This window comes from Oryx dammah, unplaced genomic scaffold (assembly GCF_014754425.2).
Source record: "Oryx dammah isolate SB20612 unplaced genomic scaffold, SCBI_Odam_1.1 HiC_scaffold_12, whole genome shotgun sequence".
NCBI classification, from domain to species: domain Eukaryota; kingdom Metazoa; phylum Chordata; class Mammalia; order Artiodactyla; family Bovidae; genus Oryx; species Oryx dammah.
The window spans coordinates 52,661,846-52,686,179 of NW_024070196.1; the positions used below are offsets into that span (position 1 = coordinate 52,661,846).

General features: G+C 50.7%; 1 protein-coding gene and 1 pseudogene across 2 annotated transcripts in view; both read right to left on the minus strand.

Annotated features, from left to right (window-relative positions):
• Nucleotides 1-5,615: 5,615 nt before the first annotated feature.
• BCL7A (BAF chromatin remodeling complex subunit BCL7A) overlaps nt 5,616-24,334 on the minus strand; it is a 30,657-nt gene continuing 11,938 nt past the window's right edge. The window contains exons 3-6 of one of the 2 annotated variants that reach the window (XM_040250748.1): nt 23,613-23,709; nt 18,331-18,498; nt 11,662-11,783; nt 5,616-8,610 (exon numbers count right to left, since the gene is read on the minus strand). In XM_040250748.1, coding sequence (XP_040106682.1) covers nt 8,539-8,610; nt 11,662-11,783; nt 18,331-18,498; nt 23,613-23,709 — 459 coding nt within the window. In that variant the 3' untranslated portion in view covers nt 5,616-8,538. Of the gene's footprint in view, nt 8,611-11,598; nt 11,784-18,330; nt 18,499-23,612; nt 23,710-24,334 lie in introns of both variants that reach the window. The other variant, XM_040250747.1, reaches the window with a different exon arrangement.
• On the minus strand, nt 19,811-19,991 carry LOC120871651 (annotated as a pseudogene).

Below are 24,334 nucleotides of genomic sequence, written 5' to 3' on the forward strand. Positions count from 1 at the left end.
TCTCCAGGGGATCTTCCGGACCCAGGGATGGAACCCACATCTGCATTGGTAGGCGAATTCTTTACCACCGAGCAAGTGCCTGGGACATCCCATGGACAGAGGAGCCTGGTGGGCTACAGTTCATAGGGTCGCAAAAGAGTTGGACATGGCTGAAGTGACTTTGCAACTTTAGCAACTAAACAACTAGTCAAATAAGTTCACACACAGTTGTATAATTATCCCCCCAATCAGGTTGCCTCAAATCATTCCCTCCGACCTCCTTATGGTCAATCTTTTGCTCCCAGCCCTAGACAACTCAGTCTCTACCTTGTCTCCATACTTTTTCTTTTTCTAGAAATTTCTTCGTATAAATGGGGCCATAACAGTCGTTAGTCAAGTGGAATATCAAGCCAGAAACTAATGAAGTCAGAGAGCCAGGACGGCAGGGACACCTGTGCTCATGGCTCTTCCTACCTGCTGTGCTACCTCGTGGGCACCACAGTATCTAACCTCAGTCTTCACATCTGTACAGCGGGGCTAATTGGTCCCCCTTTCACACTGGAGCCAGGGTGAAATGAGGTCCAATATCTTGCATATTCATAATACTCCATGGAGACTGGAAACAGACCAAACGCCCACCAGCAGAAGCGTGTCGTGACGCCAATGACAGGCAATATGGATGAATCTCACAAACATCTTACTGAGTGAAAGAAGCCAGACACCAAAGAGCACATTCTGTATGATTCCATGAATAGAAAGTTCAGAAAATGCTACATTTAGAAAACATCTGTGCAGAGAGACATCAGGATAGTAATCACCCTTCAGAGGGTAGTGACTGCAAGGGGCGGGCGGGGGCGTCCAGAGAATAAGTAATATTCTGTTTCTTGATGGAGGTGCTGGTCTTGCAGGTGTACTCAGTGAAAATTCATGGAGCAACACCCTTTCATATCAATGAAAAATTCAGGAAAGTCTTGCATGGTATCTGATGGCACATTAAGCGTGTGTGCAAAATCGCTTCAGTACCGTCTGACTCTTTGTGACCCTAAGGACTGTAGCCCACCAGTCTCCTCTGTCCATCAGATTCTCCAGGCGAGAATACTGGAGTTGGTTGCCGTGCCCTCCTCCAGGGGATCTTCCCGACCCAGGGATTGAACCCACATCTCTTACATCTACCCACATTCCGTAGTCAAGTTCTTTAACACTAGTGCCGCCTGGGAAGCCTGTGGCACATAGTAGGTAATTATTATTATTATTGTTATTACCATTAATGTCATTATTTTTTATCATATTCTTTCAACCACACAGTTTCAACAGGAAAGTGTGGTCCAGTGCAGCAGTTGGCCAGGTGGTAAATAGTTTTGACTTTGCAAGTCAGTCTCTATAGCAACTACTCAATTCTGCTGTTGTATTGTGAAAGCTGCTGCTGCTGCTGCTAAGTTGCTTCAGTCGTGTCTGACTCTGTGTGACCCCATAGACGGCAGCCCACCAGGCTCCCCTGTCCCTGGGATTCTCCAGGCAAGAACACTGGAGTGGGTTGCCATTTCCTTCTCCAATGCATGAAAGTGAAAAGTGAAAGTGAAGTCACTCAGTTGTGTCTGACTCAGCAATCCCATGGACTGCAGCCCTCCAGGCTCCTCCATCCATGGGATATTCCAGACAAGAGTACTGGAGTGGGGTGCCATTGCCTTCTCCCAATTGTGAAAGCAGTCAGGGACAATATGTAAGTGAATGAGCATAGCTGTGTGCCAATAAAACTTTATTTACAAAAACAGCTGGCAGGCTGGATCTGCTGACCCTGGGTCTAGTGGGAGACAGGCTGGGTTCCACAGCCTTCTTCACTGAGTACCTGCGGGACCCTGTTCAGTCACTTCCCTGGCCACAGTTTCTCATCTGTATGATGGGGCGGCTGATCCCTGCTCTAACTACCCTTTAGGGTGACAAAGAGGTCAAATGAGCTCATACTTTGAGAGAGCCCTGAGGGAGAAAAGCGGAGTTTAAGAGTCTCTTGAGATTCTTTGATGCAAAGCAGATTGTTATCTCTGGTCAAGTCTAAAGAGAGAAAGCCACTGACTCCAAGTCACCCAGGGCATCCATGGGCACAAGTGTCTGTCCCAGGGGTACCCTAGAGGGAGACAGGAACAAAAGGCCTGGTACCACATCCTGGTGCTTGCCTCCTAGAGGCCTTTTCCCCCAGGGCCTGTAGAGGTAGAGCAATGATGAAGGAGAGATGCTAGAAAAATGAGCCTCCAGTGAGCTGTTCCTCTGCCTGCAGGTCCCTCTTGGGCCTGACATACAGGGCTGCCAACGCTCACAGCGGAGATGCATCATCACACCTCCAGCCCTTTACTCAAGCCCTTGCCTTGGCCAGGAATGTCTTCCCTTTGCCTGTCTCCTGGTGGGGTTCTAGTCATTCCACAAGGCACCACTCGGGCTCTAGATCATCTGGGGCGAGCTGGGTGGATAACTCCAGTGTTAGTCTCATTTGGGGGAGAGGCAAGTCTTCAGGGAGCAAAGTGTAACTCAGAGGACAAGCTGAAAGCAGCTGGAGGTGGGCAATTCTGCCTTTCCTGGAGCTTCATGGTCTAGCAGCTGGAGCTCTGGGGTCTAGACATGCAGGAGGATAATAACTACAATAATAAGAGTAGCAACAACAGCAGTCGATATTTATTGAGATTTACTATGTGCCATGGGCTTCCCTGGTGGCTCAGACAGTAAAGAATCTGCCTTCAACATGGGAGACCTGGGTTTGATCCCTTGGTCAGGAAGATCCCCTGGAGAAGGGAATGGCAACCCACTCCTGTATTCTGGCCTAAAGAATTCCATGGACAGAGAAGCCTGGCGGGCTACAGTTCATGAGGCCAGAGTCAGACACCACTGAGCAACTAACACGTTCACTTTCAGGGCTTGTCTGGAGCACTTTACGTGTATTCAGTAATTTACATATATTAATCCTCACAACAACCTGAGGAAGCACCATTATTCTTTCCATTTTACAGATGAGGATGCTGGGGCCCAGAAAGGTTAAGATACTTACTTGAGGTCACACAGCTCTGAAGTGCTGGAGCTCTGAGGATTCTAGAAAAGCCTGCTTCCAAAGTCCAAATCAGGTCTATGTTAGCCTCTATTTCCTTGTGCTCAGCTGTGAAACTTCCAAGTTCCTGTCACATGGGAGCATTGAAAAAATAAAGTCTGGAGGAAAGAGACGGTCCTTCCAAGAGAAAAACAGTCAGGATCAGAGCAACCATCTCAACAACCATCCCTCATTCTGGATTTGTCCAGGAGACCCTCCAAGCCCTTGGATGGAGGGGTGGGGGCTCAGGTGGCGAAAGACCAAGGGAAAGCTAACCTAAACGATCACAGGCATTTACTGGCTCAAGAACTTGAAAAGTTCAGGAGGGCTGGTTTCAGGGCCAGCTGCTGACTTCCTTGGAGGTTCAGTCAGTAAAGAGTCTGCCTGCAATGAGGGAGACCTGGGTTCAAGCCCTGGGTTGGGAAGATCCCCTGGAGACGGAAATGGCAACCTACTCCAGTATTCTGGCCTGGAGAATTCCAGGAGGAATTCCAGAGAATTCCAGAGGAGCCTGGTGGGCGACAGTCCATTAGGTTGCAGAGAGTTGGACACAACTGAGTGACTAAGTCTTTGGGTCCAAGTGGTGCTCTCAGGAAGCTCACACTCACCATCTTTCTACTCTCTCCTGTCTCAGCTTCATTCTCAGGCAGGCTTCTCCCCGCCTTGGAGTGAAGGTGGCCCCAACAGCTCCACTTAACTCCAGCCAACACTCTAGGGGAAGTGTTTCCCAACAGGTCCCACAAAAATTCCAGGGCTGACTTTCATTGGGCCACCTGACCATCCTTGAACCAATTGCTGTTGCCAGGGAGAGGGACCCAGATAGCCCAGCCACCCTTGGGGCTGAGAGTGGGTGAGGGGGGCCCCTACTGGAAGAAGAGGGGAATGCAACTGGCAAAGGCAGCTAGTGTCTCCTATGAGCCTCTGGAGGAAAATAGGCATTCCTCAAGGGGCAGGTGAGGGATAAACTTCAGCGTTAGGAATTCAAATCCCTCCTCAGCCCAACCGCAGACTTCTGTGACATTTGTTGCGGTTCATACTTGGACCTGGACCAGAGCTTTGTCTGCCTGCCTTCCCTTCCTCAAAATTGTTCCCACCTCACCTGGCTGCAGTGCCTGTTGCCTTCACATCACCTGGGGGCACACGGGCCTTCTTGCCAACTCCTCGCCGCCTGCTTCACCTACAGTCTAGTTCCATAGTTGCCCTGCCCCCACCTCCTGTCTAGCTTTTTCCAGTCCATGCCATTCACTAGCAACACCGCCCCCAGTCCAGCATGGCCCTGGCTCAGAAACCTCCAGCCACTTCTTAACATCCACAAGGCAAAATGAACTCCTTAGGTGTATGCCTGGGCTTCCTCCACCATCCTAGGAGCCTCCCTGACCCCTGCCATCAAAATGCACCTCTCCCCAATTCCAAACTGTCCCCAGCATCCTAGTGTACCAGCTTATCTGCTTAGAGAAAGGGTCAAGTTGGAGTCAATGCTGCCCAGGGTTCAGGACACAGATGGTGTTCAAGTGATGCCTGTAAAGTCCAAATTTCCAGCCCTTGGGCATGACTGCTCCTTGATGAAGAGAGATGAGAGGAAGTCAGAAAGCTCCACAGAGACAGGGAAGCTGAGACAGAGAAGATAAAGCAGAATGTCTGAGACAAGAGACCCAAGGGCCTGGAGACAAGAATGGCAGAGAGAAGGGGAGAGATCCAGAGATGAAGATGAGTCTGGAAGAAAGGGACCTTCAGCCAGAGTTGGAGACCCAGGGAACAGAACTGAGAGAGATACCAGAGAGAGTGAAAGTGTACCTGCTAAGGCACTTTTTTTTTTGGTTAAGCAAACAAGGTCCCTATGATTTATGTTTTGTCAGGATGAACTTTCCATATCAGGAGTTTATTTCACTGAGCAACCAATCCTGGTAAAAACACTGAAACACCTTAAAAAGGAACGGGGTGGGGAGGAAAGTCAGACAAAACAAAAAGGAGAACGTTTGCCTCCAGGTCGGTCAACACGGGTGACTTAGCACAGGACAGCTAGAACAATCGTCCCACCCCTTCTGCCCCTGGCTGGTGGTTTACCTAGGGCCAGGTTTCAGGTGCAAGAGGAGAAAGAGAGACTGGACAGAGAAGAAAGGAAAAAGTCCACTGGGGGAGGGAGGCCGAGCTGGAGGGCGAGAAAGAGCCTGAGTTGTGGGGGGAAAGGCCCTGGGGTGGTTCTGGATCCAGCCTGACCATGAGTCACTAGCTGTTAAGGCAAGTCAAGACAGAGCTGCAAGTCACCAAAGAATCGACCCCTGAGCCCCTGCTATGGGCCAGAGCCTCCTGAAACCAGGGACACTGCCAGGACGCAAGATGGGGGGCAGATGGCCTGGCTGTAATTTATACCAGGGTTCTAATTGGCTACCAACTCAGCCTCCCAACAAGGTGGTCAACAACACCCGCCCACAGCATGTGGGAGGCCACAGTCCCGGCGTTCAAGTTGTATACAAAGTCAGGGCCACACTGGAGACACCAGAGCAGCCTGCTCTGTGAGTAAAATCTCACAGGATTTTACTCTTTACCATGACGCTCCAAAATCACATGGTGTTCATGATTTGAATTTTTCTTTTATTTTCTGAAATGGAACCATTGTACATTGTACAAACCATATCTACTGATGGAATAAATAAGTGAAAAATTATACTGCTGTACAACACACCAAAAAAAAAAAATCGTAAGAAAAAAAACAATTAGGTAACGGTGAATAAAAAGGTCTTTATATCTCTAAGCAGGTCCTTGGCTGATAATGGAACATTCCAAACCATGACATCGTTGGTAATGGGAGGTCACCACCTGTGAGTCAGTCTTCCGCCTTCGGGTTATGGGTGTAAGTGCCAGCACTTTGTGGAATGTGTAACCGCAGCATCCCCAACTTCAAGTTTCGCGGGGAGTTAAATTTGCCCTGGGAGCCCTTTAGGCTGCGGGGCCTGGTGTTGGCGGAAGGCATTCGCTTAGGACCCCCACCTCTGGCTCGGCCGGCTGAAAGGTCTTAGATTCCGTGGTGGGAGAGGGGGCGAGGGGCGCAGGATGGCGTGGGCAAGGGCGGCGGCCCTGAGGAGCGGGCTGCATCGGGGAAGGAAGCACATGTGGGTTTTTGCAGTCTCGCCATCCCGCGTGGAAGGCCTTCCTGGCCGGCGTGGATGGGGGCGCAGGGCCGCTGGCCGCTCTGCCTGGCATGGCCGTGGCGGGGCCCAGTCGGCCCGGACCCCTGGCCCATTTCCTACCTTCAGGCACTTCAGAGAAAAACTAATGACAGCCTCGTATCCCGGGCGTCCTCCTTTGTTCACCCTCAACCATGTCCGCCCCCCTTGCCTGTCGAGGGGACCCTGCTGTTTCCACGGATGCCTGTGTTGTGATTCGTCTTCGGCTGTCTTGCTTGTCACCTCTCATTTCCCAAAAAAAATAAAGAGGAGGAAATAGATATCCAGATTCATCTTTCATCCAAATGGGAGTTTTGCTGCAAAGAAAGGACGTTAATTCTAACTCTATAGGATCTGGAGGTAAAGCCGCCTTGAGATACGCTGAGAGGTAACACAGAACACAGTTCTCCGCAGAACTGACTGCCTGAGGGGCAAAATTGATAAGGATTTTTTAAGACAGAAACCTTTCGGCATCTCTAACTTCAATATGACCATTTTCAAAGTTTGTGTGTGTGTGTGTGTGTGTTTTCCCTTCCCTTGCTTCAGGAGACATGTTTGCATGAGGTATTTGAAATTCAGGAACATTTTGATTCTTCTTGAAGTGCAGGAAATAGATTGGCTCCCTTCAAAAACAAAGAAGAGCCTCACCCTCAGAAACGCTTAGAAAATGGAGTCTGGCAGACACTCCCCATGGTGGTCAGGAGAGAGATCCACACGTGAAAGGTGGTACTTGAATATATGCACCAATTGGCCGAAACAGAAACAAAACGAACGAACAGAGGAAAAAAAAAAAAACCAACGAAACCCGGAACCCTCCCCCTCCCCCCTCACACAACTCAAAGGGAGTTGGAACCCCAGTGCAGTAAAGAAAGCTCAGGAGAAGGGTTAGGGGTCTGAGGAGTCCGTGTAGGAATTAAGAGCAAACCAGGCCTCAGAACCTAAGAGTGAGGCAGTTCATCCAAGGTGGGGGGCGTGGGGAGAAGAGGTGCTTCTCCGTTTTAGTGACAGGAAGCTGTCCCAGTGCAGGCGGGGGAGGGACCCCAGGTCCCCCTTTCTGGAGGAGTGCAAAGCTCTCCAGTTTCTCGGAGGCCTCATTTCTGGCCTTCAAGTTCCAACCCTTAAGGCCTGCTCCCCCGTGGGGACCCTCGGAGCATCCTGGGAAAGAGACGTGATCCAACTGTTGGCTCCAGGAGCCGGAGCAGTGTGCAGAAAGCCGGTGGACTCTGCATTTCGGCGACTGCAACCTCACCTCCCCCGCGGGTGGGGCCAGGTGGAGCTGGGGAGGTAGACCAGGGCAGCAGGTGACTGTGGATTTGAAATCCAAGCAACGTCCTATGAGAGAAAGTTCAGCACCAGCTATTCCTGCCATCTGCTCCCAGCCTCCTCCAGCCCTTTATCGTCTTAAGGAGACCATCCTGCCATCAGCCACAGGAGCCGGTCCGTCTTCGGAGGTGTGGGAGGTTGCCACATGGTGGGGAGGGGCTGAGGGGGGAAGTGCCAGGACAATCCAAGGGCTCTGTATGTCCCTCTGGGCAGCTGTGGGCTTGGAAACACCAGTTCAGATGCCTCAAGCAAGCCTGGGGACAATGCCCAGACATCTGAGACTCCTCCGACCCTGGAGGCTAGCACTGTCCCCAACCAGGGCTCAGGGTGTATCCTGCAGCCTCCCAGCTGCACCTAGAAACCAGATGGCCGGGGAGGTCCTGCTCTTCTGCGGCCTCAAGCTCTCCTTCTCCCTGCCTGGTCCACTCCAGCTGAAGTCCTGGGGCAGGGAGGAGAAAGACTCGAGGACGGGAGCAATGGCTGCCTGAACTGAACCAAGAGGGCACTTGTAAGGGGAGATGCAAAACAACCAGGAAAACATGCCAGAGGTCACCTCAAGGGCACAAGGCACAAAAAAAGAAAGCGGAAGGAATATCGGTTGAACAGTGAAAAGCCCCGATGAAAAGCGAATTCCTGATCAGTACCACCCTCAAATAGCTTATATCATTAAATAGAGGAGTGGGGAAGAAAAAAAAAAAATACAGCAGCAACACAAATGTAATCTTGGCTTCAGAGACAGTGTCCAGACGCTCCTGAGCTGTCGACCTCGCCTTCCCCAGGAAAGTCACTTCAAGATTCGAGTGTTTTGCTTCACAGCAGAAAGTTCTTCAGTGTCTGAGAAGTTACGCCGTTCTAGGTTTTCTTGGATTTGCACTTGGTAAACTTGTTAAGTTAGTAGTTCCCTTTGCACCCGACAGGGATCTGCTCGGGTGAGGTTGTTCAACAACTAAGCCTGCTGATGGATCTCCCATGAGATGTGGATCAGAGGACTGAACTCGGCGTCTACATCTCCTCGGAGTTCTGTTGCGAAGCCTCCAGTTTCATCTTTTTGGAGGGTGGCACTCCTTCCAGATCCTTGGGGTTGGGAGGTGGGGGAAGAGGAAGAAAAGAGAAACGCAGGTTGACACCCTGGGAGAGCAACTCGGGTCAGCTGGGAGGTTACAAGTCGAAGGTGGGCATCTGAGGTTCTGACCCTGTGGCCCTGGCATGGACTCGAAAGGGTTCACAGACCTACCAGGAGCCACACACCCGAGCTACTCCTATGTCCACCAAGTCACCTGTGTCTTCCAATTGCTCACTAACTGCAGGGTAATTATGTACGCAGTTTTAAGTTTAAGTTTACTCTCCAAGATGTTGACAATAGCTCATCCAGGACTCAGCACAGGTGCCTGGCCTGGGGCAGATGTTTATGGAATGCATACATGTTGGTTCTTCTGGGGGAAGGGTCTGTAGTGCCACCAAATTCCCAAGAAATTCCAGCACTCACTCACACACACTCACACACACACACACTCACACTCACACACACACACACACACACTTCGACACTCACTCACCTACTTCTCCCTCGACTTTCTCGCTCTATCCCAGCCAGCTCCAAACTAACCCATCCCCCGAGTCCAGCTCCTAAGGTCGCCCATCCTAACCAGCGCTCCCACAGCTGGCGATGGCCCTGCCATCTGCCTAGGATACAGCTGGACAGCACCCTGGAGTCCTCCCTTCTCGCCACGCCTAACTCCATCTCCAGAGACCCTCGGCCCACCCACGGCTGCCCTTGCCAGCCACCCCATCCACACCTGAGCCTCTGTTCCTTGTATGGCTGGAGCAGCAGCCTGCTCCACGGCCGCCCCACCCAGCCTTCAGCAGAGCTCAAGAGATAGTTTCAAAACAGAGATCATACAGAGCATAACACTGATCTCGGAACAAAATCCCAACTCCTCATCAGGCCGAGAAGGCCCCTCTCCCTCCCCTCTTTCCTCCCCGTTTCCTGGCTGCCTGGCTCCAGCCTCCCTGGCTTCCCCTGCCGTTCCTCAGGCTGGCCTCTGTCTCCTGGCCTATGTGCCCTTTTCTCTCCCGCTCTCATCTCACCCCTCCCCGCCCGCACCATCTAGGAGAGCTTCTTTGCATCACCCTGCTCCCGCTCTCCTACAGCTCGAACTGCAATCCACTTGCGTCTGCTGGCTCCTGGCTGTGTCTCCGCCTCCCTGAACCCATCCTCCCTGTCTCCGTGAGGACAGGGACCATGTCAGTTGGCTCACACCGTCTCCCTAGGACCCAGCTTACTGCCCAGTACACAGTGGAGGCCCAACAGGTGCTAAACAAGAGACCCCCAGGCCTTGATGGACGAGGTGAGTGAGTTTTCTGAGAGCTGATATGACAGGAAGGCAGAAGGAACTGCCCCTGTCTTTCCCCTGCCTTTTCCTCGTGAAAGGGATAAAAGCTCGGTCTCAATGTAACAGGAACAGGTAGGTCGCTGTGCCTTCTGAGGAAGGGGGATACCATTCAGGCCAAGCGTCCACAGAGCAATTGCATGGTGTGGGGTCAGTATGTGAGCTTGGCAGCGGACTCTGGAAAGCGGACAACTGTCCCATGAAAGAGAGGGAGCAGGAGGGAGTGGCTGCAAAAGGGGATAGTGAACCTTTCTTCGTTTTTAAATAGGCAAGGCTGAACGTCAATGTCAAGCTCTCTGCTTCAGGGCACGCACCCTCTGTCTTACAAACTGAGCAGCTCTGGAGACAAGCGGCACGTCTATGTGAGTGTGAAAACTGCGGAAGGGTCCCCATTTCAGGTCTGGGTCCCTAAACATGGGAGTGGAGGTGGGGGCGTGTCAGAATGGAAGACCCCTGAACTTTCCAGATGCCGGTGGAGAGCACCAGACACTCCCGGGGTGTGGCTCAGCATCTTGAGAGGCCAGGAGACGCCACCTGCCATCCTGGCTTTTGCCAATTCTATCTGAGGGTTGGATCTGTATTGTAATCAAATGGGCTCACGCTCCGCTGGAGGCCCGGCCCTGCGTCTCACGCTGTGAGAATGTTTCTTCATTCTCTATCTGTACCTGGTCAATGCGCTTTAATAGCTGCATACCAGGCTGTGCATCTGCCACTCCGGATTTATTAAATCCTTTCGAGACACTCAGGTTTTGGCCGGTTTTCTGCCACAGCAAACACGTCTTTCATCAACACTGTCCTGTCTTTGGGCCCCTGGAGGAGTCTTGGGTAGGCTGGCAGGGGGTTGCGGAGCCAAGGGTGCCAGGATGTCTGAGAGTCTCTTCCCCTTGAGGAAGGCCTGGTTGAAGGCTCCCTACAGATCAAGCTGGTCCCCTTTCTCTGCGGCTACTTGTTTTCAGTTTCTCCCCAGGTGTGAAAATACTCAAGTGGAAATAGTCTTATTAGCTGCAGTTTTGATACCCCTGAGTCCTCAGACCTCTTTGATGAGCACAGAGGACGGATAGTTAAATAAAAATCACAACAGAAGCCAAGGCAACACCGGGGCTGCTGCTGTGCCAGCTCTGTGTTGAGTGCTGCCCATATTCTCTCCTCTCGTCCGTGTTCTGGCCCCAAGACAGTCCTGTGATCTCACTGTGCCAGTAGGAGACACTGAGGCTCGTGTGTGTGTCAAGTGGAGGGGCTGGGATTCGAACCAGGGACGTTTGCTCCCATCAGCAAGGCCACCTACAGCTGTCTGATTCAGACTAGATTCTGGCAAACAGCAATAACCTGGAAAGGGGACCAAGTAGTGGGGAGCGAGGTCTGGTGCAAGACTCCAAAGGATGGTTCATCTAGCATGTAGAGTCTGAAGACCTGTCTCCCCAGCTCTACAGGAAGTTGACTTTGGGTCACGAGACTGGGCAGTGCTTTTGTGGACCCGAATAAACAAAGTGATGAAGCTAAGGCTGGGATACAGGACTGACCCCAAGGGGGTCCTGTGTGTCTCCTCTACCGTGGACAAGTGACCAGACCAGCTGCAGGACGCTCATGGATACTGCTCAATGAATACCAGACAGTTCCAATCATCTAGAGAGCAAACGAGAAAACAAGAACAAGAAGACACCTTTCAACGTACCCCCGACACCCCAGCAGGCTCCTGGCCGAGCTGGCTGCCCCTCTGAGACCTCGATCGAGGTACCTGAGAGATTGTGGATGTCTCTGCAGCCAGGCCCGCATCTCCAGACGGCTGCCGTTCAACTTGCTCTGAACTGTTCATCGAGTTTTCCATTGAAGACTGTGAATTCTGCTCGTCGGAAGCATCTGAGGGAAAAGCAAGACGACAGAAGCTGTTTTCAGACACGGGCAATACGGAGCCAGATGAACCACTTACTAAAAATACCTGGAACTGGGTAAGTTGGGAGGCCAGGCGGTCTGTCAGGACTGCAAGGAGCTGGGGGGGGCTTGGGAAGCCTCTTATTTTTTAAGGATGTCATTTTAAGCAGCCAGGCCACACTCTGGCACTGGGGACTCTCACCCTTTCCCTTGCACACCTATTACCTGCCAAGTGCCAGGAGAAGCCAGGTAAAGGATGCTACAGGCTTTATGCTGCATGCATCTGGTGCCCTCTAGTGGACACAGCATGCTCCAACCATCATGGCTGCAGGCCCCTCCCTCCTTCCATTAGGGAGTGCGGGGGAATTCACAGAGGGAACTGCCCCTTTGTAAACATTTCTCTTAGTAATATGGATATTTTTCTGATTGCCATTGCAAGACCCAAAAAGTACAGGGAGGGGGATGAAATCAGCAACTACCTCATGTCACCCACGGCTACCATGCCACTAACCTTTTAGGGGATCTAGCCCTATTTTTCCAGATGTTTCTCCCCACGTGCACTTCTAGTTCTGCATTCTCCCCAAACAGGGGTCTCACAATATTTGGGAAGAATTCTGCACGTCTTTAAAAATTCTATAAATATGAGCGCCTACAAGATGGCTGCACAGCATTCCATCAGGCCGTCACTTACATTTAATGAACCCCTGTCTTGCTGGTCATTTGGGCTCTGTCTCATGCACCGGTCTCCCTGCTCTCCCTACCATGTTCCGTTAGCAGAAGGAAGGTGTAGGTTAGCTGGCTGTGGGAGGTGGTGCGGCTTTGGAAAGAGGGAGCAGCAGTTGCACCTGAAGCTTATCTTAGGCACAGAGCGCACGGAAGGAGCAGCCGCATCCCGCCCAGGGCCCTGCTCTCCTTGCATTCAAGATACCAACAACATATGTCACCCTGATTTGTAAAAAAAAAAAAAAAGAAAGAAAGAAAGAAAGAAAAAGAAACACACTAAAATATTCAAGAATGTTTTATGTTCTGGGGTTTCTAAGATAGAAGCACAACAGAGGGAAAAAATTTCCCAGGTCTAAGTTTTCTCTCCCTTTTTTTTGGCCATGCTGTGCAGCCCGTGGGATCTTAGCTCCCCGACCAGGGATTGAACCTGCACCCCTTGCATTGGAAACGCAGAGTCTTAACCACTGAACCACCAGGAAAGTCCCCAGACTTAATTTTTAAAGCAAGCAAGCAATTAAGAGGAAGGGGCGGGGAGAAGCAGGCAATATTCCAGAGCTTGAGCCTGGCAGAGCACAGAAGGATGGGGAGCAGGGCAGCAGGAAGGAGCTGCAGCTCTCCTTCCACAGAGGCTGAGCCCTCCCAGCGAAGGTGCCGTTAACACAGACTCTGCTCCCTCAAACCGGCTGCTCCCCCCAAACCAGCAGCCCTGAGTGCTCAGGGCAGTACCAAGAGACCCGACACCCTGCCACAGTCTGAGCTGGGTTCTCCTAACGCCATCAGGAGGGTCATGGGGTCCCTCACACTGGGACCCCTGGGCTCTTCCTACCACCTGGTGTCTGGGTGGGGGGGACACAGGGTCTAGACACAGACGGGGTTTTTAAAATTATTTAATATTTCTATATTTTATTTGGCTGTGCCAGGTCAGGGTTGCAGTGCACAGGATCTTTAGTAGCGGCATGCGGGGTCTAGTTCCCTGACCAGGAATCGAACCCGGGGCACCCAGCATTGGGAGCATGGAGTCTTAGCCACCAGACCAGCAGGGAAGTCCCAGACCTGGTTTCTAATGCTGCCTCTGCCGCTTGTTCCTATGAAGCCGGGGCTCCCTGTGTCAGACCCTCCCACCCTCCATTAAGTTGAGGTTGACAACAACAGTTGTCTTGTTGAGCGGCTGTGAAGATTAAATGGAAAGATGGAAAAAGGACCCAAGCGGCAAAATAATCCCATGGGGGAGTAAATGAGGGATAATCGAGGGCAGGGAACCAAACTCCCCATAAACCTGACATTTCTTTGGTATTTCCAGTTTTACCTTTAAAGACCACGTTAACAGCAGTTCCTCAAAAACACACAATTCCTATATGACCCAGCGATTCTACTTCTAGCTGTAGCCCCACAGGAACTGAAAACATGCCTTCAAACTGATGTTTGCAGACAAATAATCACAGAAGCATCACTCATGACGGCCCAGATGTCCAGTAACAGATACGCAGATAAACACAATGTGGTCCACCCACACAGCAGAGTATTATTCAGCCACGAAAAGGAATGAAACACTGACCCAGGCTACTATGTGCATGAACCGTGAAACCATGATGCTGAGTAACACATGTCAGTCAACGAAAGACACAGGTTACATGACTCCATTTCTGTGAAAGGACCAGGAAAGACAAATCCACAGAGACGGAAAACACAGACTGGTGGAGGCGAGGGATAGAGGAATGGGAAATGACAGCTGAAGGGTACAGGGTTTCCTGTTAGAGTGACGAGAACAGTCTGGAACTAGGCAGAGGTGGTGACCGTACAACATGATGAATGTGCTAAATGGTACTGAATCGCTCACTTTAAAATGGTGCCTTGCATGCTACGGGCATTTCACCTCAATTTAAATAAAAGAAAAATCCATGTTAACCTTATATTCTAGTTCATATTATAAGTTTGCTTTAACAAACCTTTGCAGTTACTATTATCCTCCCTCTCTCTTGACTACGGACCTCTTTTTTTAAAAAACACAGCACTTATTTTTTTGGCTGTGGCATGTGGGATCTAGTTCCCTGAGCAGGGATCAGACCCCAGACCCCTGCACTGGGAGCACAGAGTTTTAGCCACTGGACCGGGGGGAAGTGCCGACAGAGCCCTTTCTGCCCCACGTGGTGGGCTTTGCAGAGAGGAGAGCAAGGTGGGGGCCCAGATGCAGGCTTAGAAATCATGAAGGTGGCGAGTCACCCACAGAGTGGGTCCACGGAGTCACGCTGACCCCTTGCCTGGCCCAAGAGCACAGCGGGAACTGGCCTTGGAGCTGGCCGAGCATTCCAGGCAGGCCCCGCTGCTGCGCCCTGGTTCTCTCAGCCCAAGGCACTGGAACTCACCCAGGGGAAATTATTTTCCAAGGGCCTAAATTTAGTCCAGGGACTTTGGACATTATGTCATTCCCTGAACTCACTTAGCAGTAAACAAGTTCAAAGCAAGGTCAACAGCTGGAGACCAACCTGCTCTGTCCTGCAGGAAGTGGACCCCCACCTGGGGAAGGCCCCTGACAGTGTGTAGGTGGGCCTGGCCCCCAGGGGTGTGTCCCCTGGGCAAAGCTGGGCAACTGTGCCGGCCCAGAGGCCTGGCCTGGCCGGGAAGGGACGCCAATGTGGTTCCTATGGACCTGAGGCAGCGGGTAGGAGTGACAGGGTCCAAACACAGCAGCCATGAAAGCGTGGACCCCAGACAGAATTCCTGCAGCCAAGCGTTGGGAAAGGAGATGCAGACCCCAAACACAGGGAAACCAAGGGCAGGCCCAGAAAGCCGGGATATGGCCACACTGGCCCTGCCACTCATCGCTCCGCCCTCCCTCTGCCCCGCCCCATCCCGCAAGCTCCACCTCCTTTCCCAGTGACCTGATGCGACAGGCAACTTTTATTTGTCTGGAGGAAACAGGAAGGTGCACAGGAGTCATGCTGCCGGCCTGAGGCCACACAGCCAGCATGGGGTGGCCCAGATGTGACCAGCCCGTCCTGCATTCATGGCCCCGTCCCAGCACCTGTCCCCAGGCCCGGGCAGGGGCCCTGTGGGGAGGAGAGTGCTGTATGCGGGAGAAGGCTGCACCAAAGTCGCTGGGATGGAGTTCTCAACGGGTGGTGGTGTTTTTCCCCGTTCCCCTAGGGGACATCTGCCCCACCTGGAAACATTTTTGATGTCACTAAAATGGGGGAGGATGCTACTGGCATCTAGCGACAGGGATGTTTCTCAGTACTCCACCATGCACAGGACACCCCCACAGCAAAGAATCACCCGGCCCCACAAACCTACAGAGCCCAGGCGGAAAGGCCCTGCTCTGGGGGAAGCCATTCTGCCCATGGCACGGGTGGAAAAGGGGGAGACCACTACACTGTAAATGCCCACTGCCCTTTGTCCCCATAGCCCCCTCCAGGGCCGCGTCCTCCAGACTCATTCACATCTGAGCAAAGATGCCAAGGGACGTGAGTAAAAGACACCTTTCAGCACCATCGGTGCAGGAGAAAGAAACAACTCAAATGACCCACCAACACGGAGACTATTTAAATACATCATGGTACATTCACAGCTCTGAATGATAAGCTGGTAAAGAGAATAAGACCCGTATGTCTTAACGTGGAACTATCTCCATGGTGACTGTTAAGTGAGAGTGTTCTAAAATGGGAGGTAATCATCTCACATAGATGCTTCTAGGTACAGCCTACCTCTAGAAGGCCCCACAACAGACCCAGCAGTGGTGGTCTGTTAGGGCACCTTAATCTGCTTCCTAATTCAGATCCTCCTGGCACATGGGCATATTCCCCTGACCTCCCAAGGTACTGCCCTGTGGTCCCTTTGCCTGGATTGCTTGGTTCCCTCCTATCTCTGCTCATCCTTTAAGCCCAAGTCAGACAGCACCTCCTCCATGAAGGCTTCCCAGAGGGCCTCAATCTCCATTTCCCTATTGTATCTGACCACAAAGTCAAGACCCCTTATGTTCCAGGCAGTGCCAGAATGAGTCAGGTGGGCTGTTTAATTCAGACTCAGATAACCTTTGCACAGGAAATCTAAAGGAATATTCTCTTCTTCCTCAAAGACATGCGCATTTCCCCCCGACTCTCTACTCTTAGTAGAAAAAAAGGTTCAAGAAACATATTAACTTTCTTTTTAAATCAATAACAAGAAAAACAAGCAGTGATCACAGGGTAAAACACAACTGCCTTTGGCCTCAGTGGTGGGGAGACGACAGGGAGTGGTGAGGAGTGTGGTAACTGGAGTATGTAGGTCCTCCGGGCCCTCCCTGGAGAGGCAGCCACATCTCTGCTCTAGCTGGTTGCAGCGCTATGGGAATGCAGGCTTCTCTTTTCAAGAGAAGCTGGAGATCGATCTTATTTTAAGTGAGATTGCTCAATTTTTAAATTTTGCCATCAAGTTCCAGTTAAAAATAAAAACAGCACTGGGCTTTGGGGCCACACCTGCACACGCTGGATCTAGTCTGTCTGCCACCTCTGTGGACTGTAATTCTCAGCTTCAATGCCTGTCTTGCCCATGAGCTCTTGGGAGTCTGGAGTGGGACTGGGCCCTGCCTGTCACTCGGGATAAGCAGGGAGCCTCTCACGGGGCTAACGAGTGAAGTGTGTGGAAGAGACTGGAACCAGATGTGAAGGAGCTCTCCAGCACAGGATGGCCTTCTTCCCAGAAGATGCACGCCCTCTCCAAGCACCAAAAAGCCAACAGCCTTGCCCCACCGGGTAAGAGCACATCACCCCGAGCCTCCTCCTGGAACCCCAGACTGTGCTCGGGCATCTGCCAGCACCCTAGACCCACCGGCCCTGCCCCTCCACCTCTCTCCCATCACAGATGACGGCAAGGCCATTTCTCCAGGCACTGGGAGTCACTCTCAAGCCCCTTCTCTCACGGCCCATGCACCATCCATCAACACGCTCCGAAACACACCTCAGTATTAGACAATCGGGAAGTATTGTTCATTTTCTGAGGTGCAATAATGGTCACTGTGATTATGTAAGGGAATGTCCTTATTTTTAAAAGAAGCATAGTGAAGTGTTTAGAGATAAGACATCATAAAGTCTACAACTTTATGTCAAATGGCCCCAGAAAAAAATATTTTTAGGCAAAGCAAAAACAAAACAAAAAAAAAACCTCAAACAGCAGCAGCCGCCAACAAAAAAACAAAAGACCCCAAACATTAAATATCAACAATTGACAAATTCAACTGCTGGGTATATAGGAAAGTATTACACTATTCTTTCATTTTTTCTGTATATTGGAAATTTTTCATTTAAAGAGAACCTGGGGACTTCCCTGGTGGTCCAGTGGTTAAGACTCCATGTTTCTGACACAGCGGGGATGGGTTTGATCCCCGGTTGGGGAACTAAGATTCCACAAGCCACGTAGCATGGCCCCCAAAATAAAGAAAGAAACATAGAGAACCCAGAAATCTCAAAATAAACAAACCTATACATATGTATAGGGCTTCCCTGGTGGCTCAGTGGTAAAGAATCTGCCTGCCAATGCAGGTTCAATCCCTGGGTTGGGAAGATCCCTTGGAGAAGGAAATGGCAACCCACTCCAGTATTCCTGACTGGGAAATCCCATGGACAGAGGAGCCTAGCAGGCTACAGCCCATGGGGTGGAAAAGAGTCAGACAAGACAGCTTTTAAACAACAAGAATATGAACTCTAGGCATTACCTTTCTCTACCATTACCTTCTGGGGGGCAGCACTTGGCAGGACCTCCTTAAAGTCCCTTCCAGCTGCCTGGCTGAAAGCTGGCTATAGAGAGGTCTCTCTTGAGCCCCACCCTCGAGGGCACGTACCTTCAGCCCCAGGGAGCTCCTTCCCATCGGCCTGGGCCTCGTCCACCTTGGTGTCGGTGCCATCGCCGGGCGCAGCTGAGTTGGGCTCGGGAGCAGGGCTGGAGTTGCTGCTGTTCTCCTGTTTGATGGGGGAGGCGTCTGCGATGGAGCTCTGGTTGCTGTTATCATCTGCATGGCGAGGGAACAGAATCACAGTGTGAAATGCTGCAGCTGCTGAGAAAAGAGGGGTGGGGGGTCATGAGAGTCTCGTTCTGGGTGAAGAAACCAGTATCTCGTGGGCCTGGCTCTGAAGCAATGCAGAGGCTGGAGCGTGGTCCTAGGAGGCAGCATCGCCAAACTGTTTCAGGGGATCTGATCCAGCCCTGGACCAACTGCACTTGATACAAAATTAAAGGGGGAGACAGAAAGAGAAACAAGTTCACAACAGAAAGTGGATATTTTACAGGACAAGGGTCCCAGGCTCACCAAGTCAATGCCATTTAAAAAAAAAAGAGGGCAATTCCCTGGTGGTCCAGTGGTTAAGAATTTGCCTTGCAATGTAGGGGATTGGGTTCAATCCCTGGTTGGAGAAGTCCCCACATGGCTCGGAGCAACTAAGCCCCCCTGCTGTATTGAAAGATCCTGAATGATGCAACTGATACAGCCAAATCAATCAATCAATATTTTTTAAAAAAGAGAAACGGGAAAGATCATTGTCGTATTACAGATTAAAGAAATTTAAGAGACCTAACAACTAAACATGACGTGTGGGATTTATCTGGGTCCTGTTTTGAATGCACCAGCTCCGAGAGACATTTGGGGACAACTGGGGAATTGAATACAGTCTGGAGTTTCAAAGTAAGGAATTAATTTTGTTAGGAGTGATAATGGTACAGTGGGTAGATAGAAATGTCATTTATCACTGACACATGCTGAAGTGTTTAGGTACAGACTTAAGTATCATGGTGTGGGGGAAACGTACTTTAAAATCTAGCACGGGTTGCATGCAATTGTCACAATTCCCTGAATTTTATACTCAAGAGCTGTGCAATTTTGAATTTGAAAATTGTATTTCAATTAAAAAAAAAACCTAACACATTTAAAAAATAGGTGAGGCAAATGCGGCATCATATTATGAAAATCTAGGTGGGTGGGCATGTGGATTTCATCAAACAATTCTCTCTACTGTTCTCTATTATGACATTTTTTTCATATTAAAAAGGAAAGGGGGAAGAAAGTTCACTGGGCAAAAAGGGCACTAGGGGTGGAGCTGGGGTTCCTGGGGGTACATACCTGCTTGCCCTGGACCCCTCTCTTGGGCACAAGGAGTCATTTTCCTTTCTTTTCTTTCTTTATTTTGTGGCACCACATAGCTTGTGGGATCTTAGTTCCCTGACCAGGGTCTGAACCTGGGCCCTCGGCAGTGAAAGCTCAGAGTCCTAGTCACTGGTCTGCTAGGGAATTCCCTATAATCTGTCTTTTCATACTGAGTTACTCCCCAAGGGGGAGCACCGTTCCTGGAGGTACTGCAATGCCAGGCTGATGTGTGGAGCGGACAGTGCAAGCTGCTAGCCCAGTGCCTTCCTCCAAAGATCCATGTACTACACTGTCCTTGGATAGAGATATTAAACTGATAAGAACAGACACCACACTTCGTTTTAGCCAACAGGCCGAGAAGCAATCAGAGTCATTTTAACCTACAGATACCCACATGATCATTTCAAAAATATTACTACAGCTTTACCCTGCTTTTCTGGGCCATGCTGTGCACCTGGGACCAAAGCCATTTTTGTAAAAATGAGAGAGAGAAACAGAGACACAGAGAAAGAGAGAGGGAGAGGAGAGAGGAGAAGCAAGCACATCAACACGTCCAGGGCACCGACTACATGCTGGGCACCAGGCCAGGGCATCTACAGTCACCTTGTTTAATCTCAGAAACCTCCCAGGTGGGGAAACTGAGTCTCAACAGCAGAGCCCTCGCTCATGCTGGCCTGCCCAGCCCCCAACCCCGAGCCTTTCCTCTGCTTCCACTTGGCGAGGCTGCTCCAGGCAGCGCTGCAGCCCTGACTTCATAAATTGTACCTTATTTTAAGTGTACTCTGGGGCACTCATTACACAAAAGCACCCTCTTGTGAATTCTGGGACTTAAAAAAAAAGAAAAAGATGTAAACTCCCCCTGGTTTATCTTTCGAGAAAAATCTAAAGTTCCTCTCTACGCCAAGATATATATACGGGAGTGTGTGTGAGAAACACAGAACTCAAAGGCACAACCTGTGGGTGCCTGCATGGGGTCATGCTGATTAAGGACAGTAAGCACTCATGTTTAACAAGTCAGCTGCCCTGAACCTAGCCTGGTAACCTGGTAACGGCATGACCCTGATGCTCGGGCTGACCCCAGGTGGATCCTGGAGACTTATAAACAGCTGGATGCAGAAACTCTGTCCCCTCACTTCCTCCCAGGTCCATCCATCTGCCTGGAGCATTCCAGATAATTCTAACCAGGCCCACAACTTTCCCTGAGCTTTTAGACTTCCACGACCTGTGGTCAGACTTGGGTCTCTCTTGGCTGCACAGGTACTAAAATGGAAAGTGAGCATGGTTCCTGAGTCAGGGACCTGGGTTGCTCAGCATTCTGGATTTTTCTAGGGAGTTAAGTCTGGGCTAGTGGACATAAACTTGAATTCTCCAAAGGACCTCAGATCCCAGCACTGACACTGATGAGCTTCCTAACTCTAGCAAGTTCCTTCACCTTCTTCAGCCTTGGTTTCTGTACAAGAGGGGCTCACTACCAGGACTGAATGAGGTGATGCCTCAAATGGGCTTAGCAAGATGCTTGCCTGGCACAATGTGATGGCTTCTTAAATGTTAGCTACTGACACACCCAGGCCTTTAAGGGACTCTCTTATTTAATACTCATAACGACTTTGTGAAGTAGGTATTACCATCCCTGTGTGACAGGTTAAAAACAGAAAAACCCAAGGCTACATGTTCAATAACTAGCTCGTGATCATCTAGGGGCGATCCTAGCAGACACACATTAGAATCCAGCTCTCTGCTCTAAAGGTTCTCACCTGTAATTCTATGAATGAACTGAAAACAAGCCAGGCCAGGGCTCTCCTCGGTACCCAGAAAGTAGAGATGCTGACCAGCCCCAGGGAGACAGGGGCCCCAACTCAAATACCTATTTCTTTGTGTTTTTTTTCATATTTATTTGGCTGTTCTGGGTCTTACTTGTGTCATATGAGATCTAGTTCCCTGACCAGGGATCGAACCTGGGCCTCCTGCTTTGGGAGTGCAGAGTCTTAGCCACTGGACCACCAGAGAAGTCCCCAAAAAGCTGTTTTTGAAAATGAAATGCATCTTGATTATGACTGTATGGCCAGTTGAGGTATGGGTGTGTGTTGTGTGTGCGTGTGTGTGTCACGTTTCTTGTCACGTTAACTGTCAGCAAATACCCCCTGTGCTTTTTTCTGAAGCCAGTTTGGCAACCAGCAGGAATCCTTGCCCTCGGAGCTTGTGACTGTTTTCCAGACTAGTCAGTTTGTGCAAACGGGGAAGTCTGCTGGCCTCCCTTCCCCCAGTTAAGACAGCCCTGGGCCCGGAGGGTTAGGAACTAGATCCAGCCAATGTTCCCTTTTGACTTATTTGTTGATTTATCTAATACCACTATGTTGTGCAAAAAGAACATGCGGGTGGTCAGAAGGACAAAAGACAGAGAAACTGGGATCGAGACAGAGAATGGCAAGCACTGGGAGCTCTGAGACCAGTAGGGCAGGTACAGGGCAAAACAGGAGGTGAGCCTGGCGGGCCGTGTGGGGCTGGCCCTCCCGCAGGGACGGCTGTTTCTGCTCCAACAGGCTGTGGCCTCAAGGATCCACGTGCCCAAGGACTGGCAGATCCGATTCCTCAGAGGAAGGGAGAAAAGCAGGTCTCTCGTAGTTTATAAATATCAGAAACTCAATTTTTAGCCACTTCCAGTTCAAATCTCTGCCATTAGAGGTCAGGTGGTGGTTCGCCTTGATGGGGTGGGGACAGCCAGGAATGGACACCCTGTGGATTGCCGGGAACCTTTTTTTTAAAAACAAAATATATATATTCATATTTATTTATTTAGCTGTGCTTGGTTTTTGTTATGGCACTCAGATCTCCTTAGATCTTATAGTTGTAGCATATGGGATCTAGTGCCCTGACCGGGGATTGAACCTGGGTCCCTTACACTGGGAGCACAAAGTCTTAGCCACGGGGCCACCAGGGAAGTCCCAACCTTCTGTCTTGATTTGGGACAGTTACAAAAGGGTGTGTAGTTTGTGAACATTTCATGGAGCCATACACTTATGATTTGTGCCTTTCCTCTCCGATAAAAAGGTTAAAAGAAAAAAAAAATACCAGCAGTGTCAAAACACTTACAGACTGGTTAAAGCATGGGTCCCCAACCCCCAGGCCATGAACGGATACCCGTCTGTGGCTGCACAGCAGGGGAGGAGTGGCAGACGAATGAGCAAAACTTCATTCTGTATTTACAACCACTGCCCATTGCTTGACTTCCCCCCGGTCTGTGGAAAAACTGTCTTCCACAAAACAGTCCCTGGTGCCAAAAACGTTGGGGACCGCTGGACGAAAGCATGTCTCCAGCCTGGATCTGATCAATGGGACACTGGTTACAACTTTTGAAATATGACAGCAAAGGAAATTAAGCCATCAATGTAGAAGGGCAGGTCCAGGGTCCCAGAATGATTCATGTGAAGTCAGAAATCCAGTGAGAGCTTCCCAGTAGCCCAAGCAAAATAGGAAATGGGAAACAAGAGTCATTTATATGATACATCAGGCCCAGGAGAAAAAGAGATAGTTACTCCAAAAAACTTCCTGGGCACATGGGACTCACAGAACATCTCCTGTGAGGTTTGTGTCACTGGGTGAGAAGGAGGTCTTATTTAATATTCCTGGCTCAGTTTTTTAAAATATTTACTTATTTAGTTGCACCAGGTCTTAGTTGTGGCATGTGGGATCAAGCTCCCTGACCAAGGATTGAACCTGGGCCCCCTACACCGGGAGCGTGGTGTCCCTGGACCACCAGGAAGACCCACTCTGGCTCATTTTATGATTCTTGGCTCGTTGCTCTGGGAAAAGAAGCTTCTTCTCCTCCAATGAGCCTCCTCCTTGGCACAGAGGCCTCCCCATCCTGCCGAGCCTGCCCAGCCCTCCTACCCCTGGCCTGGAATGTGAACAAACCTGCTGGCAAAACAAAAACACAGCCGAGCGCTCCGGGCAGGAGACGGCCCGGCTGGCGGCCGCGGGAAGCTCACCATGCATGTCCATCATTCCCGGGGAGGAGCTGTTCTCTGGGGTGGTCACCTCTGAGCCACACTTCTCGTCTTTGCCCTTCTTCTTGTTCTTGTTTTTCTGGAGGAGAAAAGTGATGCAGAAACCGAGTCACTGAATTGTACATGTGTGCACGCACAAGTGAGACCCCCAAGTCTCTGGAGGGCTCCACTGGCCTGCCTTTGAACACATCCCATGCAGGGGTCTCCTTGCTTTGGGATCAAGGAGCCCTGTGGAGGGGAAGTTTCTGGGGGTGGGCTGGCGATGCTGGGGGTAACGCCATCTTGCTTGTAGGGGCTACCCCACAGGCCTGCAAACACCCTGGCTGGTGGGAATTTCCCCTGGTGAAAGGCTGTGGTTACTCAGCCCGAAGCTGGTACAGGAATGCCAGGTGAGGGATGGAAAAGCCAGCTCATGCATTTCAACTATCTTCAGGCCCCAGACACTGCCTTCCTTAAAAATAGTCAGCTGACTTCTGACCCGACTCTGGAGACCAGGTGAGGAGGGAAAGCCCAGGGAGGAAGCAGGGGTGAAGGGGATGCTCTTACATGTGGTTCCATTTTTTTTTAAACTCATTTATTTGGCTGCACCAGGTCTTAGTTATGGCATGCAGGATCTTTAGTTGGAGCATGTGGGATTAGTTCCCTGACCAGGGGCTGAATCTGGGTCCCTTGCATTGGGAGCATGGAGTCTTAGCCCCTGGACC